The sequence below is a fragment of the Scyliorhinus canicula genome, chromosome 8 (genome assembly GCF_902713615.1).
Source record: "Scyliorhinus canicula chromosome 8, sScyCan1.1, whole genome shotgun sequence".
Taxonomy (NCBI): domain Eukaryota; kingdom Metazoa; phylum Chordata; class Chondrichthyes; order Carcharhiniformes; family Scyliorhinidae; genus Scyliorhinus; species Scyliorhinus canicula.
The window spans coordinates 34,562,914-34,587,061 of record NC_052153.1 but is presented as its reverse complement, the minus strand read 5'-3'; the positions used below and the strand labels follow the sequence as shown (position 1 = coordinate 34,587,061).

General features: G+C 41.6%; 1 protein-coding gene across 28 annotated transcripts in view; it reads right to left on the bottom strand.

The window, feature by feature from the left end:
• Positions 1-2,185: 2,185 nt before the first annotated feature.
• adgrl3.1 (adhesion G protein-coupled receptor L3.1) overlaps positions 2,186-24,148 on the bottom strand; it is a 1,080,538-nt gene continuing 1,058,575 nt past the window's right edge. For 9 of the 28 annotated variants that reach the window (XM_038804368.1, XM_038804371.1, XM_038804373.1 and 6 more), the window contains 3 exons: positions 8,949-9,077; positions 7,803-7,820; positions 2,186-3,843 (listed from right to left, as the gene is read on the bottom strand). In XM_038804368.1, coding sequence (XP_038660296.1) covers positions 3,041-3,843; positions 7,803-7,820; positions 8,949-9,077 — 950 coding nt within the window. In that variant the 3' untranslated portion in view covers positions 2,186-3,040. Of the gene's footprint in view, positions 3,844-7,768; positions 7,821-8,948; positions 9,078-24,148 lie in introns of all 28 variants that reach the window. The other 19 variants (XM_038804380.1, XM_038804382.1, XM_038804393.1 and 16 more) reach the window with 5 other exon arrangements.

Below are 24,148 nucleotides of genomic sequence, written 5' to 3'. Positions count from 1 at the left end.
TAAGGGCAATTTATCATGGCCAATCCACCTAACCTGGACATCTTTGGACTGCAGGTGGAAACCGGAGCACCTGGAGGAAACCCACACACACGCGGGGAGGATGTGCAGACTCCACACAGACAGTGACACAAGCCGGAATCGAACCTGGGACCCTGGAGCTGTGAAGCAATTGTGCTATCCACAGTGCTACCGTGCTGCCCCAGGCCTTGCATCATGAACACGTTGGTCATTTAATGCCTCCTTCCTTCATCCTTTGTTCATTTTCCCACCTTCCTTTCTCTTGCTCAAAACCACCACTCCATATCTAACTTTTTCCAGGTCTGATGAAAAAGGTCATTGAACATTTTCTCTCTTCAAAGATGCTGCCAGATTTGCTGGGTAATTCCAGCATTTTCTATTTCAGATTCCCAGATTCTGCAATATTTTGTTTTTGAACAAAGAAATAACAATTGCGCAGTATGATGTCTGCACTATGGATTTGAGGAATTAGAGTGGGTGAAGGCACATTGAAGCAGAAACACTGGACTGGACCAATTATGTTAAATGGTCTATTTCTGTGCCGCATATTACTTGGTCTGAATTGTCAGGATTTTGACAGGTCCACTGCCCTTTTATGCTCAATGGCGTATTGATTGAAAGCAGAATGGTCGTCCGGGCACCCTTGGGTGGGAGTCCCATCTTGGAGAGCTGTCGGACAATCATATTGGCCGACAGCTCTCCAGTTGTTCTAGACACAGCACTACAGTGGTCGGAAGAGGTACTTCAGCTCCGTGCCAGAGCTCGAGTCCCAGGCCCACACATCAAATAAGTGCCAGGTGACTTGGGGGTGGAGGGTTGGGATGCCCTACGAGGGCACGGGTGAGAGCCAGTGGAGAGGGCTGGAGCTCCCAAGGGCCTTCAGATTGAGGCACTCCCCCATTCTTTTATTCAAGATCCTGATCCAATCAGCACCTTCCAGACTAAAAATTGAGGCTGTGCAGGCAAAGGCCCTATACTGGCCACTTAAGAACCTTAATAGGGGCATGGGTGGGCTATCCCTCTGAGGCCCTGACTGCCCTACCACAAAAATGAATCCGGGTCAGGGTGGGTGGGATCATGTCCATGCTATTTTATGCTCACCCTGTGCTTCAGAACCCATCTAGGGTAGTGCTGGTGGTGGTGGGGGGAGCAATTGGCTTCAAATGGTCTTGCTGCTGGAATTGCTGTTTCTGGAGGGCAGGGCAACAGTTTGGAAAGAACAACTGGTACATTTACAAGTGAGGTGCATGGACTAACATGGAAAGGTATATAAACAAAATGTAGCAACAGACATGCCCAGAGATAAAGATATGGTTTGATATGGATAATGAACTGAAAAGAAGAAAGTGAAACCATTTCTTGCAACCATGTCAATTAGACTGTGTAGCTGGATAAATCTGTAAAGCTGCATCCTTCCCTTTCACAAGTGCGCATGGTAATGGGTGGTGGATAGAAACATTTGATAATAACATTTTTTGAATTGCTCAGAATGCTTCAAGTGACAGCAGGTTAGTTAGGAATTTGTACGGCAAAGCTCATATTGATCACCATGAAGAAACAAAAATCATATTAAGCCAACTCAGATTTTGTAAATCTGTAATCAGTCATTTATTTGTTGGCAAACAAGATTCACTTTTACAACAAATATTAGTAATGAGGTCATTCAACTCGGAAACCATACAAAATGGATCATAAATTAAAAAAAAGGAATGACAAATTGTGCTGCTATGATCTTTACTAAAGGAATGCCTACGTCAACTAATTAATATCAAATAAATAAATTTCCTGTGAGGGAAGGAAAGAAAAAAAGATCGAGAGTTCATCTTTTTTCACTTCAAAATAACTTTCATTTTAATAAGTCAATATTTTTTACCACCACGGTACAAGTGCCTAGTGCTTTGACTAGATTTAACACAAAAATGTTTCTACGTTTTATTTTTCCACATGCATGAGTTCCACTATTTTCTACCAAGACTCCTTGGTGTCTAGAAGAGTGCCTAGCTCCCTTTGTGGACTTTCATTGCTGATCACATTTATGAATAACATAGTGCATTGTAAACAAAAATGTACCTGCTGTAAATCCTAATTTTAAATTTTTTTTTGCTGGCAAAAAACATGACTTCACTTCAAAATACACAGTGAGAAAAACCTAAAACAGTTTTTTAAAAAACTTATTTTTTTCTTAGTATTTGTGATCACCTCACTATAAAATGAGCTTTATAAACTGTGGTCCTCGGAGGAACTGTCAGGGGAAAAAAGCCCAACAGAAAGACTTAGGGAAAAAAAACACTGCTCCTACCAGCAAGACAAAACTTGCAAGACCAGCACAACAAAAACTGTCTTGTTCACTACATCAACAGGGACATAAGTTTGGAGGGAAAAAGCATACTACAATATATGTGCAATGCGGAGTGCCTGTACATAGAAACAGTTCAAAATTCTCTTGCCATTAGTTTTATCATCAGAATTATAACAGCAAAACAAAATATGTCACTAGCATATAATTTGAATAGATCCCTTTCTTGGAGATTGTAGATGTTTCTTTTAGATTGTAGGAATTCTGCAGCTGGGTAAGCTGCAACACATCTAAATTGTGAGCGAGAGCCACGACTGATATACAGTGGTAATAAAAACAAGAAAAGAGAAAGCAATCCATACCCTTGCACCAGTACAGCTGGCACTGACCTACACCAACCCTCAATTTGAAGTCCTCGAGAAAATAGAGACTAGAGAAAAAAGGCTAAAAATTTAGCATTATTGAAGGAAGCAAAACTGAATGTTATTTCAATATACATGTCCAACCCTCTCAATCAACTCAGTAATATTTTATTTTTTTTTTGCCTTAAAACAGACTATTTCCTTATCAGCTGCTTCCCACGCAGTGCCTCGCTAGGATGGACTGAATAAAAACTTCTCAAAGTAGTTCAGCAGTTTATCAACAGCATTTAGATTCAAGCATAAACACATCTTTTCACTTGCTTCTGGGAAATCAGAACAAGCTATCCAATGTTAGTCTTTGCCCCTATAGACTAGTGACCAAGTGTGATGGTCCTTTTGAATTCCCTTCAGGTGAGGAGCCTTCTTTATTGGGAGGAACTATAAAGCCATCACTGCTTCCGCGTCCTAGCTGGTAGTAAGTGTGAAGTTGCTGTTCATGGTTCCTGGAGCCCAGATTCGGCATACTTTTATAATACACATCATCACCATCATTACTTTTAGTTGGTGGAGGAGGGCATTGGGGCTGAGGAGCACAACCGTCTGTCACGGGCACACCTGCCAAAGCAGGCATACTAGTATACAGAGAATCCCTGTTGGGTGACTGCAGTTCTTCTGTGTGCTCATTGGTTAGCAAAGGAAAAAAACTCTCACTTTGATCTTGAGGGATTCGTCTTCTGCTGGGATACGGAGGGGCCTGATGGTTCTCAACTGAATGTGCCCTTTGTGGCAACAAAGGGGCATCCGATTCCTCTCTAATGAGTTCCAGTCCCAGGCTTTCTTCATTGTTAAATGAAGTAACATCGTCGAGAACGATTGCATCATCCTCACTGCTATTTCCAATGTTGTTCACTAGTTTGTTCATAAGGTTCCTGTTCTGTTCATTGGAGTGCTCGTGGTTATTCAGGTAGGAAGGGATGTAGTTGGAAGTGAGTTCTTTCAGGATCTTTTTCTCTAAAGCTGTTTCATTGTGATTGTACCCACGATCAATAATTTGCACACAATCACTCAAGTATTCTCCACTGGCAATACTGTAGCTGTTGCCATGGTTACCATTCAGTGGTAGAGTATCCATGACACTTGTATCCCTGGCATTGTTCAGCAACACCTCTGAAAGATAAGACAAAGAAATCTCATTAACCATGATTATAACTATTTGCTTCTTCTAGGGATGAAAGGGAGATCACAGCATCTCAGGTAACAGGCTAGGTATGCTAAAATGTTCATATTAATAGTGCAACAATCATTTCAAACACTTCTGGAATCAATATAAAGCTCTAATAAATTCATTAAATATATCACAAGGTCACAAAGTTCACTGCAAAAACAATATACTGTCTTCACAGCATTATTTACGATGCTCAGGGAGGAGAAACTCCATGCTGGGGAGTATGAGGAAATGTTGGAAGAATACATTATTTACAGAGAAAGTTCTTCCTCTGGGGGAATCAAGAAAAAGGAGACATAATCACAAATCTCAGCTAAAATTAGGAAAGCATGCAATGCATTGCCGAAATTTTAACTAATTTCCCTAAAAAGTTGTAGGTACCTAGTTCATAGATCATAGACCTTACAGAGCAGAAGGAGGCCATTCAGCCCATCAGGTCTGCACTGGCTCTTGGAAAGAACACCCCACCCAAGCCCACACATCCGCCCTCTCTCCGTAACCCAGCAAACCAACTAACCTGATACTAAGGATAATTTATCACGACCAATCCACCTAACCTGCACATCTTTGGACTGTGGGAGGAAACCGGGGCACCCGGAGGTAACACACACAAACACGGGGAGAATGTGCAGACTCTGCACAGACAGGCACCCAAGCCGGGAATCAAATCTGGGGCCCACGAGCTGTGAAGCAACTGCTAACCACTGTGCTACCTTTAATTGGAGTTAATTGGAGCTTTCATCCTCTGCAAGCGTAAGGTCATTGAAAACTCTGCTCTCCGTGTCCAAGCTTTCCAAATCCTCTTCACCCATCACTCGCTGACACTTGAAAAGCAGCCCCATTGATTTAAAAATTCTTACCCTTATTTTTAAATTTCTCCATGGCCTCAGCTCTCCCAAACTCTGGAATCTCACCCAGCCCTATACCGCTCCAACATATCTGCGCACCTCCAATTGCGGCCTCTTGGGCATCCCAAATTTTAACAGGCGCGCCATTGGCCAAGACTCTAAATTACGTGTTTCCCTCCATAAAATTCTCTAACGATCCTTCTTTCTTCCTTTAAGACACTCATTTAAACCTATTTCCATGACTAAGCATTTGCTCATACAGCCATAGAATCCCTACAGTGCAAAAGGAGTCATTCAGCATGCATCACCCCTCCGTAAGAGCACTCTATTAGGTCCATTCCCCCCGCCCTATCCCCGAAACCCCACGCATTATTCATGGCCAATCAACCTAACCTGCACATCTTTGGACTGTGGGAGGAAACTGGAGCACCCGGAGGAAACCCACGCAGATACGGGGAGAAAATGCAAACTCCACACAGTCACCCATGGCCGGAATCAAACCCTTGTCCCTGCTGCTGAGAGGCAGCAGGGCCAACCACTGTGCTATTATGCGTCTGTCTGTCTTAATATTTTCTTATGTGACTGGTTGTCAACATTTACTTTATAAAACTCCTGTGGACTGCTTTGGGATTCTTTATTATGTTAAAATACTATATAAATTGTTGTTGAAAACTGAGATTGATGGAGTTTTATGGATTAGGGTAAATAGGGGATATAGAGCTAAAATGGGTAAAATGGAGCTTAGATACCGATTTGCCATCATTTAATTGAATGGTGGAGAAGGCGTCAAGGAACACTTGTTTCTATGGTAACCAACAAGGGGCAATGCTTTTCACTGAATCCAGACTGCAAATTTAGTGATCTAAGGTATATTAAGTATGTATACTTGCTGCTGCATTGTCTGAAGTACTGAAGTTTCAAAGTCCAGCCTGGGTTTTTGAGATATACTGGTTTAACAATTTTCCGATTTCTTTCGGCAACACTTTTCAAACCTGAGACCTCTAGAAGCAGACAAGGGCAGCAGATGCATGGGAACACCACCACCTGCAATTTCCCCTCCAAGCTACACATCATCCTCACTTTGAACTATATCCTGGTTCCTGGGTCACTGGATCAAAGTCCTGGAACTCCCTCCAGATCAGCACTGTAGGCGTACCTACAAAACATGGACTGCAGCGGTTCAAGAAATTGCCCTTCTCAGGGGCAATTAGCTATGGGTATAAAGGCTGACCTAGCAGTGACACTGACATTCTGTTAAAGAAAAAAACTTTTCTGTTTTGTGCTGAAGTATTCATCATTAAAATCAGACGTTACATAATTAGGTGATGGATTATAAAAGGATCAAACTAAAAAGCGTGATAATGCAGCTTTTGCATAAATAGGAAATTTTGAGCTGACACGTCTTTTTCAAAACATATCAAAGGTTGAATTAATTGAAACTAAAGATCAACTGAAAATCTCCTTCACTTCAATATCAAGTTTACTGATACTAATGCAGATCAAGCAGGACAAAAAATGCCGGATGAATATGGATATTCTATCGAATTATATATTTCTGGAGAATTTCAAAGTCATATTTACTTTGCAATTCACTTTCGGAATCGAGTCCTTATAAATGGTAACCTGCAAAGGATGTATCGTGTCTGATTTTTACAAAATAGAGCACCTTTTTTTTTGAATGCCAAAACTTGGAAGTCAATATTCATTTTTAATTTAATTGGTTATATTGATTACCCAGATTTCAAACAATTGTTGCACATCTAACTGGACATGTAAGCCACAGACAAAATAAAAAGCACAATGGTGCATGTATATATTAACAAACAGAGCTGACTGACAAAGATGAAATCCTCAATCAACAGCAAGATCCTACATTTGAAAGTAATAATGTATACAAAATGGTTCCAGTTAGTACAATTGGAGGAAAAGCATTTTCACATTCAAATCAAAAGAAACAAAATTGTTTATCAATGAAAGCAGTTTCTGCTCAAGGTTGCTGCTGTCATTAGACTGGAAAAGGTTTGCAGTGGGACTCCTTCAAAATGTATTTCATACCCTTGATCAATATGATAAAGAGTTAACCAATTCGATAGATAAACATAATCTTGGTTTATTTCCAAGATTAAAAAATGTATCTGTCCAGTATAGAGGTACTTTCACACAATTTAAAAAGGTCAGATTTTCCCCTGCTCCCAGGTGTCTTTTTGAAGGTTTAACCAACCACCTCGATGGATCATCCAAATTCATTTGTACCAAGCACACAGTGTGATTAATTAAAATTCAATAAATATCATGTGCACCAGGTCACTCTAGTACCTACTCAGATCATGGATAGATAGGCAATTTCTCACTTCAGTAACCTGATGCTCAATTTCAACTTGGGATCACCGAAGACTGAAGCATGTGGGTATAATGTCCACATTTCGCAGGGAAAAATGCTGAGTGGAGTCTTTGAATATTCAAAGCAGGTGCACTGCAATTCTGAACATTACGGTGCTTATCATTTGTGTGTCAAATCTTTACCTTTAAATAAGGAAGTGCTTGGGTACACAGTGGATATCTCTTTTTAGATTTCCACTCAGTATCAATGGTCATGGCAAGGAAACTTACAGGCAAAGTAATTCAAATTGCTTTTCATTCAGCGAATGGTTTCAAATCTGATAGCACAACCACTCTGTGTACCCCCATGGCAGAAAGTACCTTTTCTGGTCATGAAACAATTCATTAAGAAAGGAAGTCGGACTACTTGGAACCAAACAGATATTTGGGGGTTAAAAGGGGCAGGGCAGGAACAATATTTAGAATAGAGTATCCCCCTGCTGAAGCTTCCCAATTAGATTTATTCAAACTTACTGGAATTCAACTGAATAGGTTTAGATACAAAGCTTAATGGGAATGCCAACTAAAATGTAGCTATAAACATGTCCTCAATTTCAAAAATATCTCCTTGATCAACTAGTGTTATACCACAGTTATCGCCTAGATTTGGCTGGAAGAGAATGGTAACTAAAAGAATTACATTTGATAGGCAATGTTTAGTTTTACTCCCATACTTGTCTCTCTGTAGGGCTCTAAAGGACAGCATGAAGAAAAGGAAAGAAAAAAGACAAGTAAGCATACAGCGACAGTAGAAGAAACATGAATAAAAGCAAATAGATTGATGGTATGCAGAAAATATCTAACAAATCCCATCTTCACTACACATAATAAATGGCTAATTTAAATGCTTTAAAGCTGGAAACAATGGCACAATTTAAATGACAACAGTGTGTTTGTACGACTCATTTCAGAACCACCTATATATATTTTAAATAACTGTTTCAAAAAAACAGCAACCCTTTCACCGGTTCATTGTAATGAAGTGAGCTATCAAATGACACGGCTTTGTTTGTATTTAGTTTTGTTGGTATTTATACAGAATATTGCAACATGTTTGAATGGTAGATTGAGACTGATGTTTCATTTGATACCTAGCTGCGCCGGTGAAAGGGTTGTAAAATAGAAGACCCATTTGATTGGCCTATAGAGGCTGTACTGAATAACTATCTAAATTTGTAGCTCTCTAAAGTCTAATACTTTAGTCCCATCACACCATTGTTACCATGCATATTGTTAGACATTTCGTTAGTAGTTTTCAGGATCGCTCCTCCATGTATGTTCTAGCCAGATGATCAGAATGGTAACTACTTTATAAAAGGGCATGTTTTCCACTGGCTTCCTCTGCTCACATCCAAAACTCATTTGGATAGAAGTTCAAAAGAGACTTATATAGAAAGAAAGTGTTAAATGCGTAACAATATATGCAGTCAACTGGTGGAACGTTCGAAAAGCTCTAGCTATCGAGTACTACACACAGCTTCAATCAACAGCTGGCAAAATGCGTCAGAAAATTGCGAATTTAAGGCAATTGTGTCCTAAATTGAGGTTTCACTGTGTATTGGTAAACTGGTGAGAGACAACTTTTAAGTTTCAACGTAGGAAGCAAATTAATCTTCCACCCAAAGCAGACAGATCAAAATTGGTGAAAAAATAATACTTTCAGCAACCAAAGATCATTGGCCACTGTGAAATAGAGGAATTAAGCTGGAATTTTCAAATATTTTGTTGTGATTTATTTTACATCTATTGGTATACAGCCTCCACAGACCAGAGATGGGGTATTGCCATTATAGCTTTGCAAAACAATCAGAGTAGCACACCTTGTGTGTTGTACATGCTGACTGAGGGGTTGTTATAGACTGCGGATTCCCCAAGCAATGTGTTATAGGGATTGTTAGTGCCATGAGGACGAAGAAGAGCATTGGTTATTAGGTGATTAGCGATAGCCCCTGGAGCAGCCAGACGGAGAAAGACAAACAAAGAAAAAGATCAATCAGGCAAATGTAGAAAAATAAAATATTCTTAATGGTAAAACTTGAAGTCACATTTTTAAACAACAAGCTGAATACAGTCAGACCTGGAATGTTGAGGCTTACGGAAAAAAACGCTTTAGACAATGTAAATGCATCTGCAAATGGACTAACATGATAAATACTGGTTTCTTTTCTATAAAACAAAGATATTCAATCTGAGTTATTACTTGATTTCTTAGATTTACCCGGAGGCAAAATTGTAATATCAAGCCCCTCAAAAACAAACTTGCAATCGAGTTGACTTTTTTCCGGTAACTTTAATCATTTCCGTTCCAATTTGCAGCAACAGCTTAAAGGGTTTCGTAGTTTATTACTTCAATTTTCCCAAGACCAAAGCACAGCTGAGAAATATAGCAGTGACATTTCTGAAGAAATATGGATTTACAGATAATAAAACAGAAGATGAGGGAAGCGGTACCGGATATGGATTCCACAAAACTTAAAAGCATGAATCAACCTCATCTGTATTTAAGCATCACGGTCAAAGGATGCACTTTTTCGATAGTACTTTGTATTTGCCATGTTCAGATTCAGGAGATAAGATCTTAGGTCAGACTTCGGCAGTGTTTCAGAGTGTGGGATTTGTGCATTTCCTTGGGGCTGTGTTGGTGGATAGTCTCACAGGACTGTCGCTGAAAACCTATTTCCGTGGAGACTGGTAATTTGAGATCACTCTGAAGATCTGATAGGAGCTGAATTCGGAGCACATCTAAAATTTAATAAATATACCATATTCTCTGTAGTGCAGGATTGGCTATGAATTCAAATCTTGATAGATTCAGGCTAAATGCAATAAAAACTGAGGAATTCAGTAAAGACAAGGTTAGGTGCCCCACAATGCATATTCACTTAGTCATTAATACAGGTAGAAGTGCCTGAGTTGTATAGCCCATGTATTTCAGAGAAAATCAAATTATTTGTTACTCATACAGCACCAAATGGTGAACAGAGATTTGACAAACAATTTTGCTCCTTCGGAAAATACTTTAAGTGGTGTTGAAAACCTATAAACTTACTGCTTTAAGTTTATCCCCCAATGCCAAAACTATCATCCATCTTTCTTTATTCAAGATCCTATCGCACACATAAATAGAGGTACAAATACTCGACATCATTAGCAAATTGGATGGATGGTTGCATCTCAGTTTGGCAGTTCTACATCTACCAATACGTTACTCAAACAAAAAAGAAATTGCCTGTAAAATATAACTTCAACTATACGAAATGAAACATTCACTTTTCAGCATTGGGTTGTGTGTCAACTAGCCATATTTAATAGAAAATTCATATCGAACAAAAGAATGCTTTCATTCATTTTCGCATTTACTCGACAGGTTTTGTTGCAGTTGAGTGCTCTTTGATGGAGGAAACAAAAATTAGATAAATAAACTCAATAAAATTTGAACTGTGCACAAGTCTAATGTATGGTGGCAGTATATTGATATCAACTCCGTTATGCATTCCGAGAGGGGAAAATATCACAACAACCTTCTATCACATCACAACGCAAAGTAGTTGCGCTATCACTCATCACTGTAAACATATGTGGGAACAAAGATCAGCTTTTAAAACTTTTGTCAAAAACAAAGCTTGTAACACATATCTATCAGCGGATTGGGGAGACCTATTCTACTCCACTGCAGTTCTTGGGGCGGGCGGGGGGATCTCTGAAAATCTATTTTTTTTGGAGGGATACCATAAAGGATGGTGTTTCATCGAGAATATGAAGTTGCCATAGTCCCAAACGAATATGGGAGAGCGACTGGTGGTGATTTAACCAGAGGATTACCTCAAGCGAGGGGCAAGGTTGAGAAGGCGGGCCTTCAGGAATAACCTCAGCTGGTACGGGAATTGAACCTGTGCTCTGCATCACAAAGCCAGCTGTTCAGCCAACTGAGCTAAACTGGCAGCTGTTTCATCTATGTAGAAAGGAAGGATTCAAAAATAACAGGGATTAATAGGTACAAGAGATTTGAGGATCTTCGTAGCTGAGGTGTGGTTTTTGTGGGCCGAGATCTTCCAAGGACGCAAAGTATTGAACTCCTCAGTTGGTTTCCCTTTCCCAAAGGTTGTCTTCAATGAAAACATGGAGGCAGTAGAATTCCCTCCACTTGCATTTGAGGGTCACTTGCATTTGTAAGACCTCTGCCAGCCTAACCCTCAGATCCACTGAGGTAATATTAGAACTCTTCACCTGAGGATTTCACTAGGTTTCTAAACAACCCCATCTACCTGCACATGGCACTGGACTAGATCATTCCACAGGTTTAACTGACAGCAGAGAGAAAGGTCTTTAACCACAGGACATCAGTTGAGAAAAGTCAATTTCAGTCCCCCAGCCTTTAAATCAGAAGTGCAACATTCACAGGCCAGCTGGAGTGTACTTTAATTGCCAGCCTTAGCTGATAGAAAGAGTGTTTTACATCAAGAGAAATTTTAAATTCTCACAAATCTAACTACTGCCTGCAGGCTTTTAAACAGGGGGGGAGGGGGGGGGGGGGGGGGGAGACTTCCACAGACCTGGCTTGAACCAGATTAAATCGCCAAGCTGAGAGAGACATCTGCTTTGTGCCGCCTTCTAGATTTAGCCCCCAAAGTGAAACTCCTTTACAAAATGGAGCCTGCCCGTATTCTCCAGAACATTCTGAAGTGCTTGTCCAATCACCAGTGAAAATCTGAAAAGGTCTGGAATTCCAGAAGAGGTGATTGACTGGTAGCCGAGTCCATCAAATGACATCACAAGTTTTGCCACAGAGCATACTAAATCAAAGAGGTCTGCCGGATCATCCACAAGTTCCTTACTCTCTTAAAGCAAGCTGGAGATGGACATAAATTGGTTGTTGCACAAGTGTCCAAGTGCCATGTGAAGGTATATCACTGTTTAATGTTCACTCGCTGCTGGAGGTTTGGAAGGGGTAAAGGAGCTTTTAAAAACATGAGACTTTCTGGGATACTTAATCAAGACATCACCAGCACTACTAACATGTATTCCTTCCATCCTAAATAGGTGGTCTCCAAATATTTGAACCACTTAACGCAATGAACAATTTACCTAAAATAGTTTTATCAATTCTTGCCAGAATTTTGAAAAATTAAGTTGCCTCTTTCCAAAGGAAAGGAGCCTTCCCTCTTTCCAGCAACTTGAATTCCTGTTGCACAGAATGAATGATCTTGGCTCACTGTTCATGCTACCAAGATAAATACTCTACTGATAATTGGAAGAAAAACTTCATATGGGATCTGACAAATAAATTATGTAGCATCCTGGCCAATTCTTACACAGAAGATAGGAGCTGGAGGAGGCCTTTTGGCCCTTCAAGCCTGCTCCGCCATTCATCACGATCGTTGCTGATCAAACTTATCCTTCACTCAACCATAAAGTCTACTTACGCTCCTATTTCCTATGTTCTTGTGTTCACCACCGAGAAACAGACCTGTTTTGGTTATCATCATATCTTGCTTGTGGGAGCTTGCAGTGTGGAAATTTACTGCCATGTTTCCTCTGCCTTACAACTGCGCCTATATTTCAAAAATATGTAATTGTCTGTGAAATTCTTCAGGGCATCCTGCATTGGGTTTAGTTTCAGTGACACAGGTTCCCTCTATGCCTTTTGGAGAACCAGTGGGAGCCCTGCATTTATCTGACCGGTGTGGGTCTCCCATCTAATCATACAAAGGTATGAATCAGGAGCAGTTGTCGGCCACTTGAGCTTACACCGCCATCCAACAAGATTATGGTGAATCTAATTGTAACCTCAACTCCAAATTCTTCTGAATAACCTTTCACCCCCTTGCTCATCAATAATCCATCTACCTCAGATTCTCTGCCTCAACCATCTACTGAGGAATAGATTTTGCTCCTTCGGAAATCTCACAATCCTCAAAAACATCATAACCACGCTACTCTTGTAATCAATTCCCCTTGCAATAAACAACAACATTCTATTAGCTTTGCTAACTACTTGCGGCACCCATAAACCAGCTTTTTGCAATTCATGCACTAGGATACCCAGATCCTTCTGCGTTGTAGAGCTTTACAATCTCTCACCATTTAGATCATATGATTCTTTTAATTTGTCCTGCTGAAATGTACTATTTTCCATTTTTCCATTCTAATTTAAAGCTATTTCTGGGATATTATTTATATCTTCTATAGTGATTCGGACAATGCTCGGCACAACATCGAGGGCCGAAGGGCCTGTCCTGTGCTGTACTGTTCTATGAAGGCAAAATATCTGTTCAATTAATCCACCATCTCCTTAGTTTCCATTATTAATTCCCCAGATTCACTTTCTTATCAGACCAATGCTCACTCTGTTAACTCTTTTCTTTTTTTAAATATCTATAGAATCTCTTACTATCTGTCTTTATTGGCACAATCTACCTAAATGAGGACAGAGTCCCGTAATGTGATATTAGTCGGGTGTTTCCGGCGCTTGGTGAGTCGAGAAACATCCCACTATCTAAAGCCCATCGGGGTAGTTTGGGGCTTCAACAGAGAACGCCCTGACGAGGCCGCACTTAGTCCATTTTCTTTACTGAGAAGCTCCCCTCGCCGGAATTCCTCAGTGCAGTGAGATATTGGGGTGCTATTTTAAAATGACGTCCCGATCTCTCGAGCTCCCGACGTGATCCCCCTCCACCCCCCCAACACCCAACTCACTATAAGGGGGTCCCCAGGTCCAGGTCCTCCCCACAGGGCACCTCCGGCCTGATCACCGCTGCAAGAAATGCCAGTTTGGCACCACCAGCATGGCACACTGGCAGTGTCCCTACCAGCTGGCAATGCCACCTGGGCACCTTAGAATATTTCTAGCTAGTTTTCAAGTGTACTGTAAGTTTTCCCTCCTTATTAATCTTGTCATCATTGTTTTTTTGGCCAAATGAGCAGGGAACGTCCTCCCCCAAGAACTAGAATGCCTACATTCGGCCCATCGAGTCTGCACAACCCTTCCAAGAGCACTCTACCTCGGCCCACTATCCAGCCCTATCCCCGCAACCCCATATAACCTGCACATCTTTGGACTGTGGGAGAAAACCGGAACACCCAGAGGAAACCCATGCAGACACAGGGAAAACATGCAAACACCACACAGTTACCCAAGGCCGGGACTGAACCCGGGACCCTGACGCTTGGAGTCAGCGTCGCTAACCACTGTGCCACTGGCCAATCAAAGCAGTGGCTCGGACTAGGAGCAGTAGCTGCTGTCTGTAATGCTCTGAGACCTTCACCAGCTGAATTCCTGGAGATAGGTATTTTGGGGTGGGATGAGGATCGCAGGGAGAGGGTCACTGGCGAGAGGCAGTGAGTGGTTAGATAAAGGGGGTAGGGCTTTCAGTGCACACATCAATTTTCAAATGCTGGATTTCTTGATCAGACACTGAGTGCCTGCAAATGAGGGAGCACCCTGACCCCCGACCCTGCTTCCCTGCCAGGCAACAGTGTCAAAAATATGTCAGACAACGTTGACAGTGCAGCTGACAGTCAACACACTGCTATTCCCGCCTGAGTTGATACTTAGCCAGAGAAACAGAAAAGTCTGCCCATTTTCAGTATTTCCTACGTTCTTGTATTATACTTTGGCCAAGTGCAATATCTGAAGGTCACCTTCTAGAAACGCAACTAAAAAATACAGGCACCACTTTGTGTCAAAGATGGAGTGAACTAGTATTTGTGCTAATTTCCATGCTTACATCTCAAGGAATCCTTCATTACGGCACCGCTAGACAATGTTGCACAAATCTTCAGTCTAATCTAAGGCATCAGGAAAATACAATTTTGCTCAATCCCTACATTCAACCTAATATTCATTATGAATATGGGCTTTATAAATAAGGGTATAGAGGACAAATGCAAGGAAGTTATGCTTAAACTGTGTAAAAGCACTGATTCGGCCTCAATAGAATAATGCTGTACAATTCTGGGCACCACACTTTAGGTATGTGAAGGCATTAAAGAGAATGCAGAAGAGATTCACGAAAATGGTTCCAGCGATGAGGAACTGCTATGACATGGATAGATTGGAGAGCCTGCGGTTGTTCTCAATTGAGAAGAGAAGATTCAGAGAGGATTTGATAAAGGTGTTCAAAATCAAGAGGTGTCTGGTGAGAGTCGGCAGGGAGAAACTGTTGCCATTGTGAGAAGCCGAGAAGCAGAGGACACACAATAATGAGGAAAAACTGTTTTGTACAAGTGACTAGGATTTAGAATGCAATGCATGAAGCAGAATTAATCGAGGCCTTCAAAAGAGAATTGAATGATTAACTGAAGAAAAAACAAAATTGTAGGCTTACGGGGAAAAGGGGAAATGTGGGACCACAGCAGTTACCCAGAGAGCTGGCATGGCTAGACCAGCCAAATGGGCACTGACTGTGCTGTAACCACTGCATGATTTTACAAAATATCACAGTTCCTGATTTAATGGAATGCTAGTTGGCAGTTGAAGAAGTAGTTATTTTTCCCACCACCCTGTATATCTTGTTGCTCGTTCTGGTGAGTGTGCTTTACACTCAATTAGCTCTGTTTTATTCCTTAGCTCTAGAGTCGCCAGGTATCCTTATGATACCGCCACGAGGTTCAAGTTCAGATCAATGACTCAATACACCAGTTAGTAAGATTCAATCAAACACATTTATTATTTACACAGTAAATCGATACTCATGCAACTAATACTAGCGAACTAAACTATTCCTACCACTATGAGCCAATACTTATCTTCGATAAGGGAACCCACTGGATAAGGGAACAATGGCCTCTTGTTCTGCCCTGAGACTGCAGGCTTCCCAGTTGGTACGGGCTAAGGGGTCAGGAGTGTCTATTCTCGTGGCGAGCGTTGGTTGACTTACTTGTTGGTGTAGCTGTTGGCCAGGCCTCTCCTTCTCACGGTCAAGTTCTTAGCGAGCTGCTGCAAAGGTGTTCTGCTGGGAGGGCCGGCTAAGAGAGCGAACTAATCTTGGGACCTGACTTTTATAGGTCCCAGGGGCTTCGCGCCCTTTTGGGCGGACCCCGATCCTACTGTCAATCGATTGGGTCTCATCCCAATCAATTGGTACGAATCCCCCAATACTGAGGCTGTCCCTCGATCGTGGGGCGGTTCTTCCTAACTGGTTTGTTTCCTTTTGTTTCAGACCCTGTTGGCGCCGGGAAGTCTGACCTGCCATAGAATGCCCCAATTGTAGCTAATCGTTGTATCCATTGTTCCCGGGTATCGCTTCATTATACGCAAACTTCTGGTTTCGGTGCTGTCTGCTTTCTTTGCAGCCAGAATACACATGAGCTTCTGCAAACTGCTTGTCTCTTTATAATTGTCCAGTTTTCCCTGCAACCTTTGCGTTCTTCCATTTTGTGTGGGCAAGTGGCCAACCCAGGTGGCTACAATCTGTTATTTGCAATCGTACTTTCTTATATTAATGACAATGCCCTGCTATGAAAAATACAAATACCAAGTTCTGAGAAGGGCAAATTAAATCCTGTTTTATACTAATTATATAATGGGCGGGATTCTGCAGCCTCCCATTGGAGCCACCCCACGCCTGCAGCAAATCCCGTCACCAGCGAATTACAATCCCGACAATCGAATCCGTTAATCTGGTGGAAAAATTAGGGAGCCCTTCCATGTATACTGTTGCACTGTCTGCGTGGCCAACAATAATTGTCTTTGGAAATAAAGGAAGTCAAACCTACTGAACCCAATCAGTATGTGTGACTTCTCAGGTTTCCCCATGAAAATCTACTGGGAGTCCGACAGTGACCACTTTAATTGATTTTGTTCTCTAAGTTGCACAACTCTGTTTTTCAGCCAGTGCTGCCTCCGATTTCATTTTCCTGGATTGGATAAATGATTTTTAAAAATGCTTTGAAAACAGCCCGGAGAATAATGTATACTTTGAAGTTAAATCAGGTCAAGCTTCTTCAGTCATGGTCTCCATTAATTAAATATAGTGTGCCTTGTGCCAAAACCGGCCTCCAGGCACGCTCTCTTAGAAGCTCTACATGACTGGAGTGTGGGAGTGGCGGGGAATCAACCTGCAGCCTTTTTAAATAGATGGCGTATGGTTCGACATTTCTCCCTGATAAATGTTCTGTCGAAGTTTGGTTTCTCATTTTACTCCACCCTTCTGCTCATCCCAATCAACACCTACGGGCCTACTCCTGGTAGAAAGGATAAGGAAGAAATGTGACTTGAATAAGTGTGCTGGAGCCTCGTGGTTGTTTTTTTAATCTAATACTTTCATGGCTGTAGCTCTGCACTAAAATGTGTTTACTCATTTTGAGGGCACTGCCTGTATAACACGATTCATGATTATTTACACTCCTTCAGTTTTCATGCCAATTTGTTCCTTAAAGTTATATATTGGAGATAAAATCATCGAAACTTACAGTAGAGAAGGGGGGCATTCAGCCCATCATGCCTCTGTGGGGTCTCTGAAAGAGCAGCTTGCCCAGTCACACATATCCACATTTTGCCGTAACTGCAAATTGCCCATATTTAAGTATCTTTCTAACTATCTTTCCAGATTGAGTATTCCAGATCCCAAAAACAGAGTGAAGGAATTTCGGCTTACAGAATCATAGAATTTACAGTGCAGAAAGAGGCCATTCGGCCCATCAAGTCCCTTGGAAAGAGCACCCCATTTAAGCCCAGACTGGCAACTTATCCCCGTAACCCAGTAACCCCACTTAACCTTTTTGGACACTAAGGGCAATTTAAGCATGGCCAATCCACCGAACCTCCATATCTTTGGACTGTGGGAGGAAACTGGAGCACCCAGAGGAAACCCATGCAGACATGGGAGAACTTTGCACAGCCAGTGACCCAAGCCGAGAATCAAACCTGGGACCCTGAAGCTGTGAAGCAACTGTGCTAACCACTGTGCTACCATGCTGATCTCCCCCTCCAGATATTTTGCCAATGGCTTTGAATCTATGACCTATGGTTATTGACCTACTTGCTACTTGTTCTCTATTTACTCTGGCTGGAGAGAATAGTTGTTCTCTATTTACTCTATCAATTATATCACCTGTTAATCTCCTGTGTCAAGGAGAATAGTGCTAACCTTTCCAACCTCTCCTCATATGTGAAGTCCCTCATCCATGGTAAATCCTGACAAACTTACTCTTTCCTCCGTACTTTTTCGAATGTCTTTATATCTCCATTGAAGTCTGGTGCCCTGAATTTTCCACAATACTCCAGCTGAGGTGTAACCTGTAATTTATCATGTTTTAGAATGATCTCTCCATTTTCATATTCTATTCTTCCATTAAAAAGCCCAAGAAAACCAAATGTTTTTAAACAACAGTATCAACTTTCCCCACCACTGTATTTGAAGACCAAGGTGGCTCTGTTCTTTGACACAAAAGCATGCCATTTATTGTATTCTGCTTTGCCACATCAGTTCTCCCAAAGTATATTATTTCATATTTCCCCACAATGAACTCAATCTGCCATGCTTCCGTCCACTCCTCCCTCGTCCATGTCATTCTGAAGCTTGCAACTGGCCTGATCGCTATCTACGCCAAGTTTCATATCATCTGTTCTGGCCTAAAACTGAATTATGGTCATTCATAAAAATTGCTAAGCATATGGACCAAAAGCTGACCCTTGGAGGGAATACCACAACAAACCACCAAACATTAGAGAAAAACATCATAGAATTTACAGTGCAGAAGGAGGCCATTCGGCCCATCGAGTCTGCACCGGCCCTTACGAAGAGCACCACCACTATCTACCCTATCCTCATAACCCAGTAATCCCCCACTTAACCTTTTTTTTGGACACTAAGGGCAATTTAGCATGGCCAATCCATCTGATTTGCCCATCTTTGGACTGTGGGAGGAAACCGGAGCACCCAGAGGAAACCCACCCATCCAACCACTTTCACTTCAAATTGTGAAAGACTTTGGAATTACAAACTGACATCTGCATTTTATATTTATCACTTCAGCTTCTTAATGTTCTACAATGCAACATAAATCTTGACTTGTACAAAGGGAACAATTGGGCAATTAATACAAAATTAGCTAACAATGATATAAGGCACAAATTCAAATCGCAAGCTAAATAGAAAAAGTGAGCAAAATATGGATAATTTTGTAATTCTTGAAAAAAGTTTCAATCAGTCATAAACTATAAATATGTGAGGACTAATGACTATAAATATGTGAGCATTGCATTTCTACTTCCTTGTGGTTTAAGACATCAGAAGCCTGTCAGTGTGCTGTAGCCTTGTAACACATTCTTAGCCATTTATTATTCTCCATGTAAAGCTAGAGAACACGCATCCTCCATTCAGTTACACCTAGGTTATTTGATACTTATACCTCAAAAAATGTGCAATTCTGTTCATCTTTACGATTTAACCTCTGGTTATTTACATCCACATCATGTATGATTTATGCAGAACATATGATTTACGCAGAACATATAAATTAAACAGTTGCTAATTACAAATTAACCTTGGGAATAGAGTCATATTTTCCCTCAAATAAATGTAACGACTAAGAAAAATGGTGCTATGCACACAAAAGGTCAAGGCACAATTCCTGAAGGAACTTAATTCTATTTGACTGATACTAAGTTAATGCCAATTTAAAACTCATTCTGCCTGCATTTTCTAGATTAACCAGGTTTCAAAATTGAATACCACCCATTAATTGTGCATTTATCTTAAGGTCGTATAGGGTCAAGCTTCGTGGAGGTCAATTTTCTCAATAAAATGCTCTCTTTTCACATTACATGCTTTTATTTGTTGAATAAAAATAAGTTTACAACAAAAAAAAATTTCAATGTAGCCTGAAGGGATGATGTCCATAAATCATTGTGCCTTAACTATTAGACTGTGCAGCTGAAAGCAGATACATTAAAAGCATTCCAGAACTCTTGCCAGTCTTCTAAAATTCACAAATCCCCAGTCTGCTAAATGTGAATTGCTACAGACAGATAATGACTTCAATACGAGCAGATCTTCCTTCACAGTACGGTTTGGTAGTCCAGTGAATGACCTACAGCATGGTTCTAGAGATTTACTGTGGCTCTGTAGAAGCCCAAATGTGACTGCAATTACAGCATGAAACATTTACACAGGTGGCTTCTCTTATAAATGTGGACATAAGAATTTATAATGAGACAGCAGGAAGTGAGATTTAATAAACATGAAGTGCATGGAGACAAAAGATGTTTTAATATATTATAAATGCCCACTAATCCTAATATACACCGAGAAACAAGATACAGTCTGTGGAACGTATTATTCTGATGGTGAACTGCAAGAAAAATGAATTAAAATGTAATATTTTCTTCCCATCAAAAGTGTTCGATGCCAAGTACCATTCCAGCCGCCAGGAAAATGAACAACTCCAGGCAATACATTAACTTGCCTGCTGACAAAGGGTTGACCAAATCTGTCTCCCTGTCAGAGAAATTGGTTCTCCTCAGCTTCTGGATCTGCAGGCAACATAGGATATGATTTGACATTCCCTGTTCCAAAATGTAAAAAGATTCTACCCCAATCAGTCTGTGGTTTCCATTCGATGATACATTACACGACACTAACACCGCCTTTCAGTTTGTGTGTGTTCTGGAGTCTACTTTTTTGTTCTCTTACAATCACACATTTTAACAGTGCATAAAGGATGTTATTCAACCCACCATGCTTGTAACAACTTTCTGGAAAAGGGTCTTTGTTGTGCTCAAGTTCCAGGTGGAAAATGTCAACGCATTCAATCTGTGCTTGCATATATCAAGCAAAATATACCAATGAGCCTCAAGGACGGACTATGAACTGGCCTTTGCTCTCCTGGATGAGGCCTATACTATCGGTGCACTGCTGCCCATGGAACCTACAGAGGCCATCACCAGTATCCACTCCAAATAGATCCCACTAATAAACTTGCCCGTTCTTCCATGTTTTCTACAATTTTTATTTGAAAAATATTGGTCCACTTTCCTTTTATAAACTACTTTTGATTTTAGTGCCGTCCCTGCTTATGAGGCATTCCAGCAACCTCGTGCATGGAATCTTTCCTTCAGATTTTGCTGAAGGTCTTGAATTTATGCCCTTTAATTATCAGTTCAACTTATATTGTTTGGTCTCATTATCACTTAATTTTGACTTCCAAGATCATCGCTCTTGTAATTTAGTCATTCCAGCCCTCTACTCTCTAATAGGCCTCTCCGTGTTTGTCCTAATCCCACTGTCATTTTCCCTTGCTCTGGAGTTGCTTATAAGAATTTCATATCTGATAATTTCCAGTTATGGTGAAAGATCCCCTACCTGACATGGGAATTTCTCTCCTCACAATTGCGGTCTGACCTGCGAAATATTTTTAGAATTCTCTGTTTTAGATTTTACCAAGTTAAACGTCAAGATGGCACGGTTGGGTGGTGGTTAACACTGCTGTGTCATGGCGCCGAACTCTGGTTCAATCTCGGCCCCGGGTCACTGTCCATGTGGAGTTTGCACATTCTCCCCGTGTCTGCATGATTTCACCCCAACACCCTAAAGGTGTGCAGTGTATGTGGATTGGCCATGCTAAATTGCACTTTATAAAAAAATTGTTAAACGTCTCATCAGCCTCTTCAGCCCAACCCTGAGTTGTCCAAATATGTACTCTTCCAGTTTCTAGCATTTATATGTTTTACTTGCTGGTTTGTACTGTCTGAATTATATAAGATGACAGTATGGTAGTAATGTTATTGAATGAATGTGCAGGAGACACGAGTTAAAATCCTGCTATTGCTGCTGGGAGAAATTAGATTCAACTAATTAATACTGTGCTTCTGGAATGAAATACCCGTTTTGTTAATAATCATCATGAAACTAGCGGATTGCCATAAAAAACAATCTAATTCGCTAATAGTCTCTGCGTGGGGTGGGGGTGGAAATCTATTATTCTTACCTGGTCCGGTCCACACATTTAAAAATGTCCTCTTGCGTGGGACATGGGCATCGCTGGAAAGGCCAGCATTTGTTGTCCATCCCCAGTTGCCCTCAAGACTGAGGGGCTTGCGGAGACATCTCAGAGGGCAGTTAAGATTCAACTACATTGCTGTGGATCTCAAGTCACATTTAGGCCCAATCCGGAAAGAACACCATTGAGACTAACTTTCAATTCTACATCTTATGACTTGAATTTAAATCTTCAGCAGTCAAGGACATTCAGCCTCTGATCTCCGGGTCAGCATTCTACAAGGAGGCCTTCAGGAGACGCGACAACGCAAAATTGCTGAGCAAAAACTTATAGCTAAGTTCCGCACGCATGAATGCGGACTCAACCGGGATCTGGGATTCATGTCGCATTACATTCGGCCCCCACCAACAAGCCTGGACTTGCAGAGGCCTACCGACTGAACTGGCTTGGGACAATTCACACCTCTTTAACCTGGAGTTACCTCTCTCTCTGCATCTTTGATGATTTGATTGCCTGCAGGTGCTCGCATTCCGGGCATCTCTGACTGTGTCTATATAAACATTTCTGGAACAAGCCTTTCCATTCACCTGAAGAAGGAGCCGTGCTCCGAAAGCTTGTGTTTGAAACAAACCTGTTGGACTTTAACCTGGTGTTGTAAGACTTCTTACTGTGCTCACCCCAGTCCAACGCCGGCATCTCCACATCTTGAATTTAAATAGTTGCTGTGGTGGGATTTGAAACAAGGTCACCAGAGTATTAGCCTAGGAGTTTGGATTGCTAGCTCAACGACATTAACACTATGTCACCATCTCCCCCTTACAAGACACCGGATCTACAGCGATGTGGTTGACTCTGAATTGTCCTCCGAAATGTCCCAACAAGTCACTCTGTCGTTTCAACCCATGACAGAGGAAAGCACTATGGGTATAGCCAAAGCACAAGGACCACAGGAGTCCAATAAAGCTGGTTCACCATCATTTCCTCAAAGACAATAATGGGCAATACATTTGCCAGTGACACTCAAATTTCAAGAATGAGTAAAGAAAAAGCTCTACCCTCAGTGCTGTTACCTCATTGATATCCAACTCAGTTGTCTTAGTTTCAACAAGTTGAGCTGTGGGTAAAATAATGAGATTGCACGATAAAGCTTAAGGCTGTCACTTTGGGCATTACAATGCCACTGGGGCTACCGAAATTCCGAGGTTCACAAACAGCAGATGCACAATGCTCCTGGCCACATGCATTATGCTGGGAAGGATGATGATTGACTTCTCGTGCAGGGAAGGATGATGGTTGATGTTTTGTGCTGGGAGGATGATGGTTGATGTCTTATGCTGGGGAGGATGTTGATTGAGGTCTCAGGTTGGGAAGGATGATGGTTGATGTCTCGGGCTGGGAAGGATGATGGCTGATGTCTCGGGCTGGGAAGGATGATGGCTGATGTCTCGTGCTGAGAAGGATGACGGTTGATGTTTTGTGCTGGGGAGGGTGATGGCTGATGTCTCGGGCTGGGAAGGATGATGGCTGATGTCTCGTGCTGAGAAGGATAACGGTTGATGTTTTGTGCTGGGAAGGATGATGGCTGATGTCTCGGGCTGGGAAGGATGATGGTTGATGTTTTGTGCTGGGAAGGATGATGGTTGATGTTTTGTGCTGGGAAGGATGATGGTTGATGTTTTGTGCTGGGAAGGATGATGGTTGATGTTTTGTGCTGGGAAGGATGATGGTTGATGTTTTGTGCTGGGAAGGATGATGGCTGATGTCTCGGGCTGGGAAGGATGATGGCTGATGTCTCGGGCTGAGAAGGATAACGGTTGATGTTTTGTGCTGGGAAGGATGATGGCTGATGTTTTGTGCTGGGAAGGATGATGGTTGATGTTTTGTGCTGGGAAGGATGATGGCTGATGTTTTGTGCTGGGAAGGATGATGGTTGATGTTTTGTGCTGGGAAGGATGATGGTTGATGTTTTGTGCTGGGAAGGATGATGGTTGATGTTTTGTGCTGGGGAGGGTGATGATTGAGGTCTCATGCTGGGAAGGATGATGGTTGATGTCTCGGGCTGGGAAGGATGATGGCT